The 23,822-nt window shown below is 39.6% G+C and overlaps 1 protein-coding gene across 1 annotated transcript in view; it reads right to left on the reverse strand.

Annotated features, from left to right (window-relative positions):
• ptprga (protein tyrosine phosphatase receptor type Ga) overlaps positions 1-23,822 on the reverse strand; it is a 540,919-nt gene that overhangs the window by 188,789 nt on the left and 328,308 nt on the right. Inside the window, exon 4 of the mRNA XM_053316686.1 lies at positions 19,625-19,773. Coding sequence (XP_053172661.1) covers positions 19,625-19,773 — 149 coding nt within the window. The remainder of the gene's footprint in view (positions 1-19,624; positions 19,774-23,822) is intronic.

The raw sequence follows: 23,822 nt of genomic DNA on the forward strand, positions 1-23,822 counted from the left end.
GGGAAAAAAGGCAATAAATGAGGAGAGCACAAACAGCATAAAGACAGGATATAACAATGAGACAAGAAAAACCTAGGATAGCATTACTAAAGAGATGAACAGCACAGAAAAACAACCTCCATCACCATAATGTGGTTATGTACAGAGCACGTCCATGTGTTAGCCTGCAACATCCACTTACACTGATTTACTTACCTGTGTTACTCTATATTAGACAACACAACAAATGCTGCTTTTCATCAGCTCTGTCTGTCCGTCAGTGTAACAGTACAGTCCCACTGCATCCACTCATTCAATATTCATCCTCTCCTGTCCCTCATGTGATCCTGCATCACTTCACCTTCCCTTTCATATTAAAATGCACTGTGCACACATACAGACATTATGCCTCCTTTCATAAATATACACATTTATAAAGACGTGCACACACATTTCTGATGGAGCTGTGTTCATCTCCAGTCTGTTGATTTTCATGTAATGTCGTTTTTTTTATGTTTTGAGGATTCTGCATTGATGGTGGTGATGATGATGTTCCAGTCACAGAAATAAGACACAGATTTGCTCTAAAGAAGAAAAGCACATTTTTGAAAAACTCAGTATGTGTTCTGAGTTTGACATAGCACAGAAAAGTGTGTTGTTAACCACCCTGCCAAATTGGAATGATTAAAAAAATCACCAAATATATGAAATTAGGCTTCAAAGGTGTGTAAAAATCAGCCTCTTTCTCTGCTCCCAAACACTGTGGGAGTGCCCGCCAAGTCCGCTGAAACCCCGCCCCCTACTAAGTGTCACCTGTCAATCAAAGTCACCACCTCTACCAGAAACCAGGCGGGGAGTTCTGGTCTTCTGAAATGAGGCCAACACGATAAAGCAGGGTATGCATTAGGGCGTGGCTACGTCGTGACTGACAGGTTGATTGACCAATGTCCTCGAGATCCAGTCCTCGCAACCAATCGCAACATCCCCGCTCCGCCGTTGGCTCCGCCCATACTTCCGCCCATGACTCCGCTTCATGCCCATATAAGTAGAATCCGTGTTCTTTTTTTCCCGGCATGGGAAATTTTCAAGATGCCGCTGCTTAGACTCGAAACTATTGGCTTCCGAGCAGCAGTCCACAAACCAATGGGTGACATCACGGATGTGACGTCCATTTCTTTTATACAGTCTATGCCAGAAATATGGACGCTACGTCTGAGAGCTTTCTGCTGCTAACTCAGCTGCTAGCTCGGTGGCTAACTCGGCTGCTAGCTCGGCGGCTAACTCAGCTAACTGTAGTAGTAGTAGTGTGCGCTGAATGTATTTATACCTCTACAGCAGCAGGGGAGGGTTTATGCTAATCACTACCGCGTTACTTGAAACACAGTTTGTGAAGCCTAGCTCCACAATTCAAATCTAAATGGTTGAAATGCTTTTTACACCTTATTTAGAAATACATTTATGATCTATTTAATGTGTTTAGAAGGAAATGTCTGAATTCACTTTACACGGTCTTTAAGAGAATCTTGAATGCAGATTCAGGTTCACTTCACAGTACACTCCATGCATTGTGTATTGTGTCATCTGTTTTCACATGAAGACTTGCTCTTATTGCTTCAGATCTGTCAGTCCCCCAGGGCACTCTGAGTGGGGTCGAGGCAGCACTGTTGGGCCCCCAAATACCTCCTCCTGCTTCAGATAGACATTGTGGGGTGATAGAGGCGTCCCACGAGACACTTGAAGGTTAAGGAAAAGTATAAAGGGAGTTTTTCGTCAGGAGACATGTTTTTGAAAGGTTGTGGCATATGGTGGGAAACATATCTTGCTTTCTTTCTGAGGCTTGAACACAGTCATCAATGCAAATGTTGCAGATGTAAAAGCTGGCCCATACTGGGGCGAGGTAAAGCCACTGATAGGTCGTAGATATGGACAGAGTAAAGTCTCCAGTGGTATGTGCTGCTGTTAAAACTGCTCACAATACTCATAATACTGAACACAGTTTCTTTCCCATGTTGTGTTTCCAAGTCCAACAATCAAGCAGAGAGGCAGCTCATTGCATAACTGTTAATCAGAAACATAGACAGTACCCATCAGATAGCGAGAGAAGCCCAGAATAACTTGTCCTCATACTGGATAATTCCTCTACAAATAGTTTACATCCTGTTAATGTCTTCTATTCCTTTTATTCATCAAGAAGAGGAGATAAGGTGCGGAGGACCAGTGTTCATTTTGTTGACGAATAATTTTCGTCATAGTTTTTTTTCTTCTGCCAAAAATTAGACAATAACTAAATAGAGCAAACATATGGACATATTTCACATTTGATGTCAAGGAAAACAAGACATTTTGTGAACCAAACATAACAAACTTGAACATTTGCAAGCCAAGCCAGGTAAATAAAGATATGTTTGAGTCTGTTTCAGTGTCTGTGTGTACTGCACATTCAAACCTTACTATCATTCCATAACAGCTAAATATAGGATTCATTTCATCTAGTAGTAATAAAAACAAAATGCATTACCCATTACACTTTACACAATATTTCAAAATTGAACCTCAGCCTTCCCGATTGACATAGAAGAATGAAACTCCGTAGGTTTATGTATCATCTCCAGACGCACAAAAACGCCATTTGGACCCATACCCTAAGTCCAACAGGAAGTCGGCCATCTTGGGTAAAATGCTATATTTTGGTGCATTTTTTGGTCATTTCCAGGCCTCATATTTTAACGAACTAGTCCTAGAGATTTCAACCCATCCACTTCAAATTCACACAGAGTCAGCTTGAGACATTGGAGATGACAAGTTATCAAAAGCTTTTTTATGACTTCTTCCTGTTGGGCGTGGCTGTGCAGACAATTTAGATGATCGCCATGAGGCAGGAAGTCCTTATAACTCCTACAGACATTGTCCCGTCTATACCAAATTGATCACACATGTAGAGGGTCCCGCCCTGAACACATCTATGCATCAATACTGCTTCATATACACAGTGCCACCTACTGGACACAGGAAGTCAGCCTCATATGACAAACATTATCCGATTTATATGAAATTTACAGGATGTGTTCTCCACATCACACACTGCAACATGACATATAATTGGTGGGTGATCTCTAGTGCCACCTAGTGGACACATGCAATGTGACTTAGCCCCATCACACAACATTCATTACAAGCCCAGGTGCCAAAACGTCTACGTGCCCGCTGTGTCTGCCGTGTGCACGCACCGACATGCGCTTACGGCGCGGTGCGTGGGGGCGCGAGGGCCCGTTCATCACTGCTTGCAGTTTTAATTATATTTAAATCCACTAAATCTACTGTAGATTAAGTCAACTATAATGCTATGATATGTAGTAGACTAAAACTAAGACAATGTAGATGACTAAATTATGACTAAAACTAAGTGACATTTTAGTCCAAAGACTATGACTAACTCTAAATCATAATGTTGTGTCAGAATGAGCAGTGTGGAGGGTTAGGGTGGTAGATGGCCGAGCATGTCTTACTTTCATGCAGGAGTTTGCTTCTTGTCACAGTCCAACAATGAATGTTGAATTATTATCTTAGCTCTAATCATGACCTTTACTTTACCTTACCCTGAGTTCATCGATGTAACTTGTGGAAGAAAAAACAACCAAAAAAACCCATAATCTTCCTCTGATGAAGGACATGTTAAATTCCTTTAGCAAACATGAGATGTGTTGTTGTGTAAATGTCATTACTGAGTTAGTTTGCTGACTTTATGACTCCTCTCTACTTGTGCTACTATTTCACTTTTAGAAAAAGTGCATCAGCTTTTTATAACCATAGCACAGTAGCAGAATGTTGTAGAATCAAACAATCCTATAATCTTAGCAATGAATGTGAAGACAAGAAAAAAAAAAAAACAAGTCGCTGCACCAGAAACCCAAACAGCACAAAATGAACTCCACTGATTTTGGAGCTAGAGCAAGTTTAAATGTTAAAGTAATTTTCTGTAGTGTTCTGAAATGAATTTGATTAATTGCTAGATTCTAAGCCCCTGTCTTATAGATAGGCCTTCTGTTAAAATCTAGTTTAAGACCTTTATTATGTGTGTTCATGTCATTTCTTACAGTGTACATATTCCTAACTAAATATATACAGTACCTACATCTGCATAAACTGATTCTCTTTGTCATTTGGGGGCAGAGCAAAAAGCTCTTTAACACAACACTGATATCATCTCTTTATAAAATTGTTATGGTGAACATGTAACTAAATAGTTGTCTATGTACACATCCAGCACAGTAGTTGGGTTTTGTGTCCACCGGTTGAACATAAATCTAGTCTAGCTCTGGTTCTGTTCGGTTCTCCACCAGCTGCTGAGAACAATATCTGACTCTAAATGAATCACTTAGTTCTCCAGCTATTGTCTAACTGTGTATGTCACTGTTTGGTGCTGACAGGAAGTGTGCAGTGGGTTTTTAGACCTTTTGTTCTAAAAAGGCAGCTGATGAGAGCAGTGAGACCAAACTAAAGCGCTGCAGGCCTTCAAACCAAAACAAAGAGCTGAATGATTCTCTGTAGGTTAATCACTACAAGCAACACCTTCTACATTACTAATTACTGACTTTATAAATGATTCATATACAAATATTGAGTGGTGAAGATTTAATAAAATTACAACAAAGTAATTGACCAAGTAGCACACCTGGGGCCAGGTAGTTTTCCATGAATCAGTATCACATCAATAATATATCAATGTGTGGTTAAAAGGCACCTCAGGCTTGTTCTGCCTCCTATCAGTTTGATCCAGGCAGGGTCACACCATGACTGTGGTTCATGGATAAATCAATAATATATCCCAGCCAGCATGTCCATGTGGGCCCCACATGGGTTAAATCAACATGGGTTGAACTGGACACATTTTGCAGGTCCCACATGGTTTCAGTAACATGGGTCCCACATGGTTTCAGTAACATGGGTCCCACATGGTTTCAGTAGCATGAGTCCCACATGTGAAGCCCACATGGGCTGACTGTATGAGCCTCATAAGGGATGTAAGCAGGCTAAGCAGGCATGGGCATACACAGGGCAAATTGTATGAGCCTCATATTGTTTCAGAAACATGGGCCCCACATGTGGGCTGGCTAAATGGGCCCCATTAAAGGTCTATTCTGATCCCACTTAGACCGTATATGGGGATACATATGGGGCCTACATGGGTCTCATCCAGTTGGGCCCCACCTGAAACCCAGTCAGAACCCACTTGAAGCCCATGTGGGCAAACAAAGGTGGGGCCACCATGGAAAGTGTAGACAAACCCACTTGGGACCCATATTTGCAGCCCAAATTGAACCCTTCACGGACATGCTGCCAGGTGTGAGTGTTTTTATTTCCATTGTCTTCACTATGTGTGTTCATCTGCATTCATATCTTCATGTCCTATCCCACATCACTGTCCATGCTTTAGTTGATTTCAGGAGTTGTCATGAATGTTCATGTGTTGCACAGTGGTGACAGTAGTAAAAAGCTCAGAGGTTGGCAGCTCACTGAGGTGTCTTTGATTGTTCAATAAATATATGCCAAATAAAAGTTTACGGTGTCAGTTTACAAGCCCAAATGAATTATGGTATTCGTGCCGAGCACACTGAACCTGATGCAGTTTGTCTCAGAACTCACAGTCAGGAAATCACTAATGGTAACAAAGACTTGGTATGAATTTGTGTTATAAATATGTGTCAGGATGGTGTATTGCTCATATTAAAAGTGAAAGATGGGGATGTACCTTTGAGTTTTCTCCTCCCTGTAATTCACCCTTCATGTTGGTGTTGGGTGAATTAGGAGCTCACTGCCTTCCAGTGTGATTAAACACAAGTTTAAACATCTGCAACACAGTTTGTGGAAGCTCAGCATTTATACACACACACACACACACACACACACACACACACACACACACACACACACACACTACAGGTGCTGATAGAAACAAACAGTTTGCATATGGCACTTTGCAGACAAATAGTGTGAAGAAATGAAAACTGCTACCCAGTGTTATCATTATTCATCTGATGATTTAGGGGCCGGGATGCGCTTTCCATTTCCCACGCAGCAAAGGTTGATGGGAAATAAAAACCCATTCATCAATGACACATCTTTATCTGTGATACCTGCGGCAAAGTGTGTGTATATATGTGTGTGTGAATAAGTGTACAAAGCCCCCCAATCCACACACACACACACACACACCCTGCCCATGCTCTCAGCCCTCCTATCGCGTGTTAATTTACAGTGCCTCTCTTATCTAGGCAGGTGGGTAAAAGCTGGCAGAGCAACTTCTGGAGCGCCACACACACACTCATCCCTTCCCCCCCTCCATCTTTTCATCCTTTGCTCCTCTCGTTTATCACGTCTGGGAGGCTTGGGACGGGGTGGAGATAAAAACGAGCCTTGGCAAGAGGCAGTCAGGCAGAATGGATAGCTCAGCACCTCGGCCAGCTAGCCCTGATAGCATTCTCACCTGCTTTTATGAGGAGGGGGGTGGAGGGGGTGGACATGGGAGGCACCATTGTGGGAGGCAGCCTTGCACAGATATACTGATTTACTGATACACTGGGGCCTATATTTTAATAAATATCAGCATGTTCAGTGTCTGGTGTTATACAGGTGAATGCTTCCAGATTTCATGCCTGATCTCATATTTATGGTGACATGAATGAAAACTACACTGCTGTCCTTTGCAAAACTAAGTGAAACTCTAAAGTGGGATTTTGATGACAGTCATTGATGGGTGTGAGTTTATGTCTTCCATGTAGCTGTTAACTTAATCAGAATGTAAGTACTTTTAATTTAAAGTCTGTGTAAAGTAAGAATAAATATGTATTCTGAGTTTGACATACCACAGAAAAGTGTGTTGTTAACCACCCTGCCAAATTTGAATGATTAAAAAAATCACCAAATATATGAAATTAGGCTTCAAAGTTGTGTAAAAATCAGTCTCTTTCTCTGCTCCCAAACGCTGTGGACGTGGCCGCCGAGTTCACTGAAACCCCGCCCCCTACCAAGTGTCACCTGTCAATCAAAGTCACCACCTCTACCAGAAACATGGATGCTACGTCTGAGAGCTTTCTGCTGCTAGCTTGGCGGCTAACTCGGTGGTTAGCTTGGTGGGTAATTCAGCTAACTGGCTAACTGTAGACTGTAGTAGTAGTAGTGTGTGCTGAATGTATTTGTTTTGAATGTATGTAATGGTTACACAGCATTACATCCGATGCAGTTTGGCTTCCGGACTCACCATTCCACAGAGTTGGCTATAAGTATGTTTGTTGAAAAAACCAAGTGTCTCCTGGATAGGAACAGCTGTGTGGGAGCTGTTTTCCTGGATCTTAAAAGGGCCTTTGACACCGTTGACTACCGAGTAGTGTTGACCAAGCTGTCGAAATGTAATTTCTCTACACAGGCCCGCAATTGGTTCAGATCATATCTTGCAGATAGAGAGCAGTGTGTGGTGGTCAACGGTGTCAAATCCCCTTACCTGGACTGTCCAGTAGGGGTCCCTCAGGGATCCATACTTGGACCTATCTTGTTTTCTTTCTACATTAACGATTTCTTTGATGTCTGTAAGGGTGTTAATGCACAGCTGTACGCGGATGGCGCGGTTATCTTCACCCCTGCGAAAAACACGACAGAAGCCGCTCAAATACTCACAACTGCTATGGCTCATGTACAGGACTGGCTCACTGATTCATATCTTTCTTTAAATGTTAAAAAAGTGTCTGCATGTTTTTTGCTAAAAAGCCACCAAATATTAATCATTCTGGTGTCTTTCTGGGAGGGGAGGAGCTCTCTTTGGTGAGCGAGTTCAGATACTAGGAGTCATCCTGGACTCGACACTCTCATTCAAGAAACACATCAAAAAAGTGTCAAACTCTGTCAAATACAACCTGGCAAATTTCAGGCAGATCAGGAACTCCATAACCAATAGTACAGCTTTGTTGTTTTTACATTGTATGATCCTCTCACATATAGACTACTGCTTAACAAGCTGGTCACTGGCATGTACTACAGCACTTAAACCAATAGAATCTCTCTATAAAAAAGCCCTAAAGACTCTGGATAAAAAACCCTTCTCCTTCCATATCTGCAATACCCTGGGAAAACGTAATTTTCTAAGTTTTCAAAATTTTAAAACTTTGAGATTTGCTTGTTTTGTGTACAAATGTCTCCATGGTCTTGCTCCACCACCACTGAATGACTTCATACAGAAAAGGTCTGTTGGAGGTTTGAGCACCAGGGCATGTGCTAGAGGTGACTGTGAGATTCCCCACAGACGCACCACGTTTGGGAGGAATGTGTTGTCTGTGGTGGTGGTGGTGGGGGGGGGGGGGGACATCTGGAATAGTCTTCCCTCCACAATAAGGGAATGCCCTACATACTCTTCTTTTAAAGGACAACTAAAACAATGGCTGAAAATTAATCAAAAATGCGACCACTAACTGGACTAACAACGACTGAACTCTCTTTTTAATTGCTGTATTCTGTCTGGATCTGACATCCTCTTGATTGTGTATTGTACTGTGTGTGTTTTATTTGCATCTTATCTATTTGTATCTTATCTTATCTATCTATTTATTTGCTATCTCTTCGATTTGTATTCTTTTTTATATTTATTTCTCTAATTAGGGACTATGGATGCAAATTAGCAACTTGCTATAATCCGGCATATTTACAAAGATGTCTAACATTTATGTTCATTAATATGCACTGTCCCTAACCAAAAATAAACTATTACTATTACTATTACTATTATTTATACTCTACAGCAGCAGGGGAGGGTTTATTTTCAGACCCGCCCACTAAATCCTGAACACAGAAATGTTGAAACACAGTTTGTGAAGCCTAGCTCCACAATTCAAATCTAAATGGTTGAAATGCTTTTTACACCTTTTTTAGAAATACATTTATGACCTATTTAATGTGTTTAGAAGAAAATGTCTGAATTCACTTTACACAGTCTTTAAGTGCATATTTAAAAAGCTATCTTGCTATCTGCCTTGAAAGAGGAACACAGTCTAAAGTTACAATAAAGTTATTTGTTTTGTTATGTCAAATAAATCTAATCCAATCAAGATCCTAACCCTACTCATGCAGTGATCTGGCTATTAACCACTGAAAAACTGAACAAAACCCATCTGCATGTTTCTGAGGTTAAATCAATTACTGACCTTAAAAGCAAAGAAAACACGTCTCTGCCATTCACACTGAAATTGCCATGAAGCTAATCATGGGCTATCAGTGCAGTGTTGTTGTTTCTGTTGCCAGATGTCAGAAGGTTCTAGTGAGAAATTTCGGTTGTTGGTTGCAAAGCTCACAACGTTGCCTTTAAATGAGAGCTGTTTTTTTTTTTTAAATCATATTGTGGTTTAATTAGGAGTTGTGTGGATTTTTACAGAGCAAGCAAAGAAATCATGAGATATTATAAACCCATTGTAAAGAAATGAATAATAGAGACTGGAGTGTGCAAAGTTCAACTGTTTTACTGTGAAAACTTATGAAAAAATAAGCAGTCAGAAAACAATGTGATGTCAACTATCAGCAAATCATTTCTACTGTGCTCAAATGAACCTGTGAAAATCTCATTTTGACTATGCAGACTAACACATATCCTGGACTAGATGTATCATCAGAAAGTGTCCTAATACACTGTGCTCTGTGTTGACTGTGCAGTATTTTGGCCAGTTATTGGATGATAGTATAGAGAAAGAAGTAAACTACTTTATAGTCTGGTATCAAAAGGAAGTCATTCAATGCACTGAATGAGACTCAAATTGCAAATTAGAAACACTGCTGCCAAATTCAAATGGAAAAAAACAAACAAACTATGAAGAAAAATGTGTTGCTAGTATTTACTACATATGTTTGGGGTTTTGTTTTGCTAGCCATCTGTAGAGCATGGTCAAAAAGACTAGAACAAGTCATATATAAGTACAGTCTATTTATCATTCAGCTGGTCATATTGGCACTAAAACAATGGCTCATCATCCCTCTATTATGTTTCTAGGATCAGCTGCAAGGATGAATGCAGATACTCCTTCCACTGCTGTTTTGTGGGAACATGGAAGAGTAGCTGTGAAAAACTTCATACATCCTTTAAAGGGGTAGGGATGGAGGGGAGGGGGGGGGTGTATTTGGCATTCCTGGCTGATTGAATTGTTTTATGTGGAATGACTGACTGGCTGCCAAACAACATCAATAAACCCTGAATTACAAAAAGAAAAAAAATGACAATCAAAATACATTGCACTTATGCCTGCACTATGTTCTGTATTTGCTCCTATGTGTGTGTGTGTGTGTGTGTGTGTGTGTGTGTGTGTGTGTGTGTTTCTGTGTATAAATTTGTATTTCCACTGCCAGCTGACCTTGTGCTTGGCTTGACGGTTCAGAATCGACCACATAAACTCGTGGTTGAGAATACCTGTGGGTAAATTCATTCATGTTTCAATTTCAATGCAAAGCACAGAACAGTGACATGGATGAGTGCTGTTTTATTAGTTTCACAATAACATCTCAAAAGCTGTGAGATGGCTACAGTTTTTTATTTTGGTCTATTATTTTCTATTGGCCTGTTAGATTAAGAGAAAAAGAGGATGACATTCCTTTTATTCTCAGTATATATGTACAAATTCATACCTGGAGGCTATCCAATACAACTGCAGCACACTCTGATCTGCTGGCCAATGAGCAGCTGAGGTTAAGGTCAGGTGAGTTGCTCCAGGGCAGCTCAGCAGTGGTAATAAGGGAGGGGGTTCATCATTCTCCCCACCCATATTCATCTCATCTCTGTTCAATGAATGTATGTGATGTTTGTTTCCGTCATGAAATTACGGTGGCCCTGAAGGGCAAACAACAACGGCATTAACAAAAACACGACATTAATGACCATGTAAAGATAATTGAATTGTGGAGCTAGGCTTTACAAACTGTGTTTCAACATTTCTGTGATCAGGATTTAGTGGGGGGGGGGGGTCTGAAAATAAACCCTCCCCTGCTGCTGTAGAGTATAAATACATTCAGCACACACTACTACTACTACAGTCTAGAGTTAGCCAGTTAGCTGAGTTAGCCACCGAGCTAGCTGCCGAACTAACAGCCGAGTTAGCCGCCAAGCTAGCAGCCAAGTTAGCCGCCGAGCTAGCAGCTGAGTTAGCAGCAGAAAGCTCTCAGACGTAGCGTCCATGTTTCTGGTAGAGGTGGTGACTTTGATTGACAGGTGACACTTGGTAGGGGGCGGGGTTTCAGCGAACTCGTCGGGCACTCCCACAGCGTTTGGGAGCAGAGAAAGAGATTTTTGGTGATTTTTTTAATCATTCAAATTTGGCAGGGTGGTTAACAACACACTTTTCTGTGGTATGTCAAAAACATATTTATTTTTACTTTACACAGACTTACACAAAAACACGATGACAAAAAGAAAAACACGACGACATTAACTCCTAATGGAACCTGCTCTGACAAGGATCATTGCTAACTGGACGAAAGCACGTCTGTCTTTTTAACAGGAAAGGCTGCTTTACACTGTACCGCTCTCTCTCCTCCTCTCTCTCCCTCTGTGTCTCTCCCTCTCTCTCTCTGTGTGTCTCTCCCTCTCTCTCTCTCTCTGTGTCGCTCCCACCCTCTCTCTCTGTGTATCTCTCTCCCTCTATGTCTCTCTCTCCCTCTCTCGGTCTCTCTCTCTCTCTCACTCTCTCTCTCTGTCTCTCTCTCTCTCTCACTCTCTCTCTCTGTCTCTCTCTGTGAATGATTGAATGACTCAGAGGACGTGGCCAGGGAAGGTGTTGAAGACGGGCAGCGGTGATTTCAACAGCCTACTCAGTCTGATAGAGTACCTTTATTCAGATTTTCAGCATATCTAACTGAATATAAGAAACTTAGTGAAACACAGATCATGTGTGGATGGTGAGGGCTCCGCGCTGCACAGTGCTGAACTTTGGGACCCAGCAGTCTGCACAGAAAGTTAATGTCGTTGTGTTTTTGTTAAAGTCGTTGTCGTTTGCCCTTCAGGGCCGTATAAAATGGATAACTACACAATACAAAGACATGATTCATTCAACATGTGTCCATAGCAACCATCATAGTAACAACACAAAGCCTGAATAAAAATCTTTGTAATAACAAATGAAACATCATATATACATCAGAGAAGATTATGATGATAAAACATTGCTCACAAGAAATGTTATGAACACGTTTTAATGCCCAAACTATATTCAAATATTGTAATGTTCCACTGAAAATGAATTTTTGTTTGCTTGTCACATGACGTGGATGCAGGCCAATAGAAACAAATAGGCAAAATAAAAACTTTTTTATAGTCGTTATTGTGAAATAAATATGTATTGCTCTGTAGACCACATGACCATGAAGCATTGTGATGTGAAACTGTGTTGCTGGGTGACAACACTCCAGCTGAAGACGTGTGCTGTGCTGCCTGGCAGGGCTGTGTCTGGCATATTAACCAGAGCATTACTGTTTAAAACAGCAGGTAGGGGATCAGTGGGTCCCTACTTCATCATGCCATTCAAGGGCCCTATTAGGCTACAATTACTAAATGGCAAGGCTTGTAAATCATACATCATTCATGTGGAGCGCTCAGAGAAAGCACAAGAACACTCCTCCTCACCAACACACACTGAAACGCAGAGAGCTACTGAGAGCTACTGCAAGGAAAGAAAAAGGAAAGAAAAGAACTGAATGAAAAGAAAAGGAGACTGGAACATGTGAAAAAAGGGGAATTAAGAAAACATGGAAGAAACTGAAAAGAGAGAATGTAAATATAAAGTAAAACAGTACGGGAAAGAAAATGACTAATGAGTGGATTTTTGTGAAATCTGATGTGGAGATTCCTGATCCCCAGAGGATCAGGAATTTTATTATTTGGTGACCTCATGACTTTTTTAAAGCCACCAGTAAGTCACAATTTGCTCATATTTAATGCAGCTCCCTAGAGGATGAACTCAAAACAAAATGTGAACTTTGCATACAAGACGTCTCACTGAAAGTCAGACAAGGACAAAAAGTCAAGTTTAATGTGTGATTGTGACTAAAATTGTATGCAATTCCATCAAGTAGATATTAAAACATTTTGAAGAATAGTTGAAAACTTTGTAGTTGCTAGATGTAATGACTGCTACTCTGTTGGCTGAATGTCTGCACAAAATTTCATTTCAATCCATCTAATATTCATCATGATTGTTCAGTCTGAGCCAAAGCAGAGAACAAACTGGAGACCTGGACACACATCACTAGTGTGGCTAAATATACAATATGAATGCATTCGCATTGTTATATGCTCACTCATGTCTCCTCCACAGCAATATCCAGTCTCACATTTCATGTTAACATACAACTCACATCGGGTGAGAATGAGGAACATAGAAATAAATAATACATATGAAATGACTTTGTTAACTTGTTGTAAGGGCTTTAGCTAGACTGTTTCAGGCTGGATATACTGTATAGAATGCTGTGTGTCATGTTTTCATTAAGAATTGATTCTAATTTGATCATAATTCAGACTGTTTGTTTGCCACAGAAGGATGCACATCATAAGACCATGAAACTGGATTGAAAAAGAAACCTTTTACTAAGTTCACAGCTTATAAAAAGCACCAATTGAAATTCTTTAAGTGTCTCAAATGTGGATAAAACTCTGAATGCTGATTTTAGCATTCAAATGGTATTGTATTACAAGAGGCTAGGAAGTGTATCCAAAATGGACTGTATTAAAGTCTGGATGTAACAAACTGACCCTGACGTTTGTGTGTTTTGTGAAACATGGTTGATAACTAGAGTCTGTTTCAGTGTGATCAGCCTGCAAAGAGAGGAGGCATTGGCATTTTAGTGAAAAGTTGTTTGTGTGTCTTTGTTAGCTCTGTGTCTAAGCCTACATGTTCTGAACTCTTGGCTGGAAGTGTTTGTCTGGGAAAAAAGTACTAGTTATTGGGTTTTTATCGTTTATCTTCTGATAATCTTAAAAATCTCTACAATGAATTCAATCTCACACAGTTTATTTCCTCCCCTGCTCAGGCTGATCCAGGAAACAGGAAAAGCCAAACTGCCTGATATTATTTTGACCAATAGAGCGCGACATTATAAATCTAGTGGTGTTTTTCCTTTTGACTTCAGGGATCACTGCCCAGCTGCATACAGCTGTGACACTAAATGACAACCATCCAAACCACGGATCACTGTCAAAAGCAATGTTACACTCTTTTCTGATCAAGCATCTTCGTTTGATTTTGGGGTTGCCATGGTGATTCCTGATCCATGTAATTCCATTGCAGATAAGTATGCACCTTTGAAGAAATTCAGAGTCTAAAAATGAGACACAGCTTCTGCACACTGACTGTTTGTTTTATTAAGTTGCTGCAACTCATCAGGCATATTACAGAGAGCATCCATCACTTCCATATACTGTAATAATAATAATAACAATAATAATAATAATAATAATAATAATAATAATGAGGGTTGGCATGATGAGCAATTCACAAAAATCTTACATGTTGTATTTTTGTTGCTTTTATGTCATTTTTTGAAATGACATTTGCACCATTTTTAACCAAAAGTAAGACTGAATGCTCCTGAAAATGTCAAATTGTGTAACCACAAAAGAATGATACATACTGCATTAAATATTGTATCCACCTACAGTGTATTTAAGTGGACTTATACTAATAATGACTTCATTTTAAAAAAAAAGGGAAAAAAAGGAAATGGTTCCTGATTGATGTGATTCCCCAGATTAAATGTTAATATCCAGAACAATTATATTCCATTGATTGATGAGCACCTTGGGTTAGTACAAATAGTGTGCGTCACCTGTCAGAAAATAGTATATGAGAATTAGAACTATTAGAGAAATATCAATATAGATTGATAGACTGAAATGTTGCAGTAACTTAATAAAACAAACAGCAGTGAGAGAGACAGTCTGCATTCATTCATTTCTTGATTGCACTTTTCTCCTACACACCTGCCACTACTCAGGTAGGCAGAGATTCCTTTCATTCGTTTTTGGAGTCAAAAACAGGACTAATTCTGTTTGGAATTGCTGAAATGTTACATAAAAGAGATGCTGATCGTCCTCTGATTGGCAACATAATAGAAGTCTTACTGTTATTCAAATTGCCAAACCATAATTGTATACCTCTGCACTGTGTGAATATAAAGGAGAGTTTAGAAAAACAGTTAAATCATTATCGCATACTGCATCTTCACCCACTGTTCAAAGTTCCACCACTACCTCGGTTGGAAAAGAATCATGTGTTGATGTTAATGAACATTTGATTTCATCAGGTTTTATTTGAAAATGCTGGGTTTATTCCCTCTGTCTCTGATCACAGTGCACCTTGCTGGGCAAACAAATTAGGCACTCAGAGCTTTTCATTGAAGTCTTTTATGAAAGTTGAAGTGTTTAAAGCTCTTTCTTCTATTGCAGTCTATCATTCTGCTCTGACGTTCATCACTGGGGAATGGCTTTAGAACTCATCGCTGGATTCTTTATGAGGAAGTTGGTGGCAGTGGTTGGCAGTAAGAAGAGAACAGCACTGCATCCTATTTATAGATAAAGCTCTCTTTGGCAAACTTCCTGGGTACCTGACATGTCTTATTAATTTTAGTTCAATTTCACACTGCACTAGGTCCTAAGACTGTTTGGTCCTTGAAAATCAACGTGTTAGCACTGAGATTGGGAAATTGGCTTTTAAATATGACGCTCCACACAATTGGAACAACTTATAGAAGATAGTAAAATTAGACGAGCTAATCCCTTTTAATAATTTTAAATCTCTTTTAGCTCACACAGGGCAGTGAAAATATATATATTGCTTTTATTGCCTAAATGTTTTTCATATTATGTGCTTTTATACATTGCTTTCTTATATTTGCTAATTATTGTTACTAGTATTTTATATGTGTATTGTTATAACAGGGTCTTTGAAAAACAGAGTTTGCTCTCAATGGCCTAAAAATGAAGGTTTGAATAAATAAATAAATAAATGAATGAATGAATGAACAATACAGATTTCAGCCTCTGCATTCAAACCACATCACACTCACACTGAATTCAGATCGACTGAACAATGAGAAAGAAATTGTACCACAGCTGATTCAACAACTACTCTTCAGTTTTGAATCATTGTTTTGCTATTGTAAACTGAAGTACTATCTCCTAGCAATGATTAACAATGGCTGACCTCCTGAACCCTGCTGGACCGATGCTGGACCCTGTAAAATACACATTGAATATTGGTGGAAACCTTGGAAGTGTTTGATGGAACTGAGCAGCAATAACAAAAACCTTTAGGTTCTGTGAAGCTACACATTCAGAGTGACCTTTGAATATAAAAATAATGTCCTCATTCTCATAATCTCTAATAAATTAAACTAGCTCACACTGAAAACATGAACTATGTGCAGAAGTAGGTAAAGAATTTAACTTGAAGCCTAAAAATAAAGGGCTAGGGTGGAGCTGGATGAGGATTGGCCTATATAAGCCTACAGCAATAACAGCCTGATTAAAATAGAGAACAATTACAGGTACTCCTCTCCTCCTGTGTGTGTGTGTGTGTGTGTGTATGTGTGTGTGTGTGTGTGTGTGTGTGTGTGTGTGTGTGTGTGTGTGTGTGTGTGTGCATACATGTGTGTCCATATATTACTTTCCATTCTCACTCTGCAGAGATGACATTGTGTTATGTAGCAGGCAGGCTGTAAAGTTGAACCACAGGCTATCTCACTGCTGGTGTGTGTATAAAGCAGCATCAGAGACTCACTCACTGTCAGCTATCATACTTCCTCTCTGAACACACACATATATATATATTCAAAAATATACGTTTCTTTCCATTTGATCCTTCATGTAGCTGTGCGTGTGCTGTAACATGTGATGTTCCTTCTAAGTGAATATATTTACATTTCCAGGACATTTTCAATGACCTGCTGCTACCTCTTGTTGGCTTGTTGTTGGTAGTTTGTCACTGAGAGAAAATGCCTGTCTTTTTCCCCCCATCATGATTTGAATATGCAGGCAGCAGCATCCTCAGGTAAGCAGATAGCAGCAGGTTAATACTGGTGCCTCAGCTGCTAAGCATCATGGTAGTGTAGTAAAGTAAGAAAGAAAGAAAAAAACATTACCATAAGTTTATTTTTCCCTCATATGCATGAACAGTGTAAGCAGACTACTTGATCACTATGAAGCAATTATTTCATTTGTATTGGAGGGATTCTACTCTTTGATCCATATAAGTGACTGATCACTATAACTGTGATCACTATAAGCAGGTTCCACTGTAATACATTTAAAGATCTGTACTGTCTGGTTCTAAGGACACCTGGAATTTGATAATGTGTTAATTATAAAATGAATTGATGCCATTTGAAAAACTGTATGTAACAAGCTTTAAGGTGATACATCATGAATCTCAAAGGACAATAAAATAAAAAGATAATTATATATCACAATGGCTGTCATAATAAGAAAAGAAAGACAATGGCTGCAATAATAATCAAACCATGTCAAGGTTTATAATGAATCTGTTGAACACTCCAGGCTCCACAACATAGTGACCACCATCAAATCAGCCCAAAATCTTCTCTCTCAGGAGCTTCACTGCAGAAATATCAGTATCAGCTGAGCCATACTGCTAATATTGAATCTGGCATCAGGCAGAGGTGTGTGTGTGTGTGTGTGTGTGTGTGTGTGTGGGTATGGTATAGAAAACAGGGCTTGATTTTCAATGGAACTTCATAAAAGTGCTACATGGAAAGTTTTCCTCGCTAATGTCTCACTGCCAAATCAATTGTGACAGCATATTATAAATCTAGCAATTTGAAAACAGCAGCCCTAGAAAGCTTGGTCATGCATTCATATAGTAGTTTTTGTGTTTTCAGCAGAATCTTTGAATTCCTCTCCGGCAGACAGGTAAGCAATATTTCTAAAGCGGGTAGTGAGGACATATACATCATTTCCTGGCAGGGCTATCTCAATGGCTGACATAAAGGCACCTTTATGCAACTTTGTGGAAAGGTTTGGGAGGAAAAAAAGAATTTGGAGTGGAGGGAGAATATTACAATATCAAGCTGAACTGTCAGTGTGCTGATCTACTAAATGTCAAACAATACATATTCATCTGTTTGGCTGGCTGCAGCAAACAGGCAGTGCTCTAGGAGAGGTCCAAATAGAGAGATTGGCTGACATTTCAGCATTCAAGAGACTGGCAGATGCACATACACAACATGTAAATACACACTCTTTCAGACATACCCTTACACACACATATTTACACACTTGGCATGTGGAAGTTAGTTGCTAGATGTTGATGCTGGATGGTAAAAGTGTCTGACTGAGAGGTTTGACCTGGTGTATGCATTACTACTAAAGTGAATATACCCACTTCTTTAAAGCAATCATGTTACAGGACAAATATGTGGAGTAGCATTACTATTACATGATACATGATTAAAAGGGATTAGCTCTTCTAATTGAGACAAGCATTATGTACAATTGTGAGTGCACTTATCATTTAGATTAGACTATGCTAATGATAGCATGGGACTATTTTAAATCAGTATATCAAATGATCCTGATCCTGATCCATTCAATTCTACATGATTTTTATATGTCGAAGATAATTCATTAAACCTATAGTTCAACATCACATGTAGCTATATCTCTTCAGCTAAACAAATAAACCTGTTCACACATACACAATAGATTCATTCCCCCATAACATCATCTTATTATTTATCACTACATACATCAAAGTGATAAACACCACTACTGAAGGTTAAAGCCACTGTGGAAATGTTTAAAGATGCAGTTCCTCTAATGGCCACTAGATGGTGGGTCCAAACACCCAAACATCTCTCTTAAAATATTTCATTTCTTGTTTCGCCAAGAACTGAGTCTATTGTGATGTGGCTGCCTTCTCATTCATTAAAATATCATTCTGGAGTTTATTAAAGCTTAAAGATAGGTATATTTGGGAGTGTGTTTGTTGAAGGGTGTCATCACCAAGTCATTGTTGCTCCTCCCACCACTGTTGCCTTGTGGCCCCTCCATCTTTTAGAAAGTCGAGCAAAGAGCTCCATGATTATTTGAACCTTATTTAAGTTAGTAGAGGGCTAAACTGGAGGTTAAACAAGGAAGTCTCTGGTACGCATGCATCCAGGTCATTTATTTACAGTGAGAAGTGGCTTTTTTTGTTTGGCTTCATGTGCCACTAAGCAACTTTCATAGGAATGACCAGAATCCCACCTCCAGTTTTTCATACTTTTAAGCTGGCTCCAGTAACCAACGAGGTCAATGAAAACATCATAACTCCCAATAAAAACTAATTGATGATGTCAAAGAATCTGCATCTATATTTTTATAATGACCATCTGATGAAGTTTCCATGTTTTCTGCTCTAAAACCTTACTGTACTTACTCTACTTACTGTGAAAACACCAAAGACAGTAACAAAATAAAATGTTGGTTATTGTACTGTATTACTGTGTAAAGTCAAAATGCTGCAGGATCGAGGCTCAGAGTGGATTGTGTCAGAAAGATGTAAAACAAAGGAAATGAAACACTCTCCATCCCTCAGATATGATATAGCAACACTTGGCAGATTGTGCTTACCTCCACAGGGTAACGCCGGCCATTGATGCTGTGTTCAGAGCCCTCAGATCCATTGCTCGGACCCCAATGAAACTCCACTTTCTCTGCCTTAAACCTCCCTGGTAGGCCTGCTCCTCGAACAAAATAATCATCCTTCAACATAATGGCCACTGGAAGAAAGACACAAGAACAGAAAAAAACCCAGAGAGAGCAAGAAAGAATTAGTGGTCATACATCACATCATTTTTCTCAAAGACACCAGATGACAATGGGTGTCTGTTGCTGATGTGAAGGCAGATCTCAATGTAAGCACAAAAACACAATCAAAGCATATTTATTTAGGATACACAAACAATGTGAAACATCTCTATAAGCTCAGACAAAAGGAAATATTCTAAAGACGAGCTAAAGGTAGATATGTGTTTATCTTTTAGATTTGCTTGGAGGAAGTCGTGTTCAAACAAGACCATTTCTGTCATTTTCCATCAGCCTCAAAGGCTAGTCTTCAAATGAGGGGCTAATTTGCCAAGCAAAATCATTCTCTTCAGCCTGTGCAAATTGCCCTTGCAGGGTCCTTTGTTATTCCATCACATCTTTCTGAAGTGTAGTGAGAATTAAAAGAGGGTCTTATTTTCACATTCACGAATGCCTCTGAAGAGATTCTTGTGTTCTGTTAAGCAATGCAGCCGCCTCATTTCCATTCAACACTTGTGTTCCATTTATAGAGGAAGCACTCAGTTAGAGAGAGAGACCTGGTTTGTCATTTCATCAAGACTTTGGCCAAGACTCTGTCATAAATTATCATGTAACCTGATAACACATTAAGAGACCCATTTTACATACTATATTAGAATATCATAGAATATGAATATATATAGGTAACAAAAAGGGACTCTCAGGTTTTAAATATAACTCACATTACAGTGTGGGTGTACCTGTGTGTACATTATCTACATTGTACTAACCTAAATAACAGCTCACATCTGCCTACATGTTAGTTTCACTTAAGCAAAATTTCTGACGTTTTTAATTCAGTTAGGGTTGGACCTGTTATATATTTATATTTGTATTCTTCATTGTTTGTTATTCATATAGTTAGATCATTAAAAATTATATATTTCGAAGAGCAAGAGCACGAGCAGCAACAGCTCAACACATTTGTTTGTGTGACAGTATTTGGGCACGGATACTGTTCTGTTGCTTGGTTTCTAACCAAGCCTCTTCTTTTTGTTTAATTACAGAGTACAGTCTGGACCTGCTCTATGTGAAAAGTGCCTTGAGATAGCTTTTGCTGTGATTTGGTGCTTTAAAAATAAAACTGAATTGAATTGAAATCTTTTTTATTTTCCCTTTGAAAAAGCTACAGATATTCTTCTATACAGATGCTACTGTAGTAGTAAACTGGTGGTTGAATACTTGAGGGTTGTGAAGTGGATGTACGGTATGTGATGTACTGTGTGAATAGTCAGCATTACAAACACACTGTGGTATGCAGGCTCCTCAGAGGGGGTGTAATGAATTTTAGCTTATAGCTTAGAAGCTATTAAAAAAGGCTGTGAACTCTTTCTTCTCACTCCCATAACATGTTATTTATTCTACAGTCAAGGACAAGAAGTCAGTCCAGCCGTCAAGAAAACTCCAGTGAAATTTCTGATTTAAGTTTGCTTAGCAGTAAGAGGGGTGTGGGTGGTGTGGGTGTGGGGGTGGGGTTGGGGGTTATCCACTGCTTTCCCCAGCTCCATCACAGTATTCAGCAGCATCTACACCAGGTGATCTCTCCACAGATAAACCACTCATCTGTCGTTTAGAAACAGTGCAGAAGCCATGCATAATTCATGGGGGGAAAAAAAACACAGGGACATTTGTCTTGTTATCCATGCATTATGTAGCTGGGGTTGGGGGGGGGGGGTTGCAGAAGCTGCACGCCATTTTGTTTCGCAGCTGTTGTTTGTGTTAGCATTTTTACATGGCTCCCCTACATGCTGCGGCACCTCCAATCCATTTAAATGATTCTCTGCTGTGTTTCTTACTTTGCAGGTGGCCATCATCATCACCATCACCATCACCATCATCATCATCATCATCATCATCATCATCATCATCTCTTTTCTCTCTCGGTGGCCTTGGGAGCTGGTTTCAGTCACTAAAGGCCTGGGGATGCTCTGCAGCAAACGCATCAGGGAATTGTGTCTTCTTAACTGTGATGATGAGGTCTTTCTCTTTCTGTCTTTTGTCTTTCACTTCTCAGCTTGCTGTCAGTGCTGCTGATCTTCTACCTGCAGGTCAGCTGACTGGTCCACTCACAGAGGACGACAACACACAGTGCGTCCGCCTCGCCTGATTGAGCTAGATGCACTCAGACAAAAAACGGACGTCTCACACCTCAGTGAAGTGTTGCCACCCTTCTCATGATGCGAGGACTAGGAGGTGGACAGGACATTTACTCACTCTCTGTGACCTTAATCAGTCAGTGAAAATTGGAAAGGAAAATGGGTCCAGCTATGAGGCTGCTGAGGGAATTTGCAAAGCACTCAGGGATACTCTTTGTTCTTCAGCTCTCCTGTCCTTCCAGTGGTCACACTGTGATTAGAACTGTTACTATGGCTACCACATAATCATATTGACCCATATTTCAGATAATATTTTACATAATGCTTTTCATTTTTTTTAAGCTTTACTCAAATACCGGTATATCATGTCTTCACTAGATTTTGAAAATAAAACAAATATTTTTTTATGGGGAAACTTCAGTATTTTTCCACCTGGATCTATTTTCCCATCTTTTTTGTGTCTAAGTGACTAATGGGGACAACAGTTTTTTTGAAATTGGTGTAGTATTGAGCGAGAGTGCTTTTCCTGGCAGACGCAAAAAAGGCTGCAATGTAATCCGACAGCCACCCCCCCCCCCCCCCCCCCCCGTCAATATACGTCCACTAAAAGTTCTTGTTTTCACCACTGACAGGCTCTGATTGTTATTACAAGGACCTTTACCTTTCACTTGATCCAGTCTGTTATTTTGTTATTTTGTCTTGCTCAAAGGGGGGGGGGGGGGGGGGGGAGAAAACTTGAACTGCTTTGGAATAGTTCTACAGTTCTACTTTTTCACTTTTGACAGAGGCTAGCAGTTTCAGTCTTCCAGGAAAATCCATCTTGGAGTGATCACACAGAGAAGAAATAAAAAATCACAGATAAAATTGATATTGACTCCACATAAGAAAGTCAACAAGTATATCGGTGTGTTTATCTACCATCACACTCTGGCTCTGTTTAGCCTCTCACACTCTCACAGAGGAGCATGCTGTCCACAGTGCTGAGCAGATTTATGCTGTCAGGTCACTAGCAGAGAGGACGCATCACAACAACAGGGTGAAGGAAAGGTCAGGAGAGATGTTAGTAGCCTAGAGCACACTGGAAACTACCTCACACACATGATACATGCTGTCTTTCTACTGCAGTGTATTATACTATTGTGATGATAATGAACATGTACTATTTATAGCATTGTTGGAACACAATTTCTACTATATCATTCATAATAATAGCAGACATATCAGATTAATAAACTATAGGTCCAATCCAACCCAAAGGATGAGTTTTACCAATCAAAGTATGAAAATTGAAAGAAAGAAAACATTCATATATTGAACATCAATCAGCAGCTTCTGTGCAAACTAAACTAAAAAGAATTGAATTTCACTCATTTTTCTTTAGACATCTCAGGCTGCTCATCTGTTTGTAAATAGATGCTTTATTATAGTAAAGTTATTATATATATTATGTATTATTTACAGGTTATTATGCAATAGGTTTACTGGTCTGGAACACTTGAGTTAAAACTGAGCTGTTTGTGGCACCTGAACTAAAATTAGTTTTACACCTCTATTATAGACTATAGAGAGTAATGTTAGAATGTCTGATGATCAGGATGACCTCTGACCTTTTCTCTGTTGCTACCAAATGAGAACGAACCCTTAAAGTCTGTGTAAAGTAAGAATAAATATGTGTTCTGAGTTTGACATACCACAGAAAAGTGTGTTGTTAACCACCCCGCCAAATTTGAATGATTCAAAAAATTGCTAAATATATGAAATTAGGCTTCAAAGTTGTGTAAAAATCAGCCTCTTTCTCTGCTACCAAACGCTGTGGGAGTGTCCGCCGAGTCCGCAGTTTATGCTAATCAACGATTAGCATAATTAGACCTGCCCACTAAATCCTGAAC

This window comes from Scomber japonicus, chromosome 3 (genome assembly GCF_027409825.1).
Source record: "Scomber japonicus isolate fScoJap1 chromosome 3, fScoJap1.pri, whole genome shotgun sequence".
Classification (NCBI taxonomy): domain Eukaryota; kingdom Metazoa; phylum Chordata; class Actinopteri; order Scombriformes; family Scombridae; genus Scomber; species Scomber japonicus.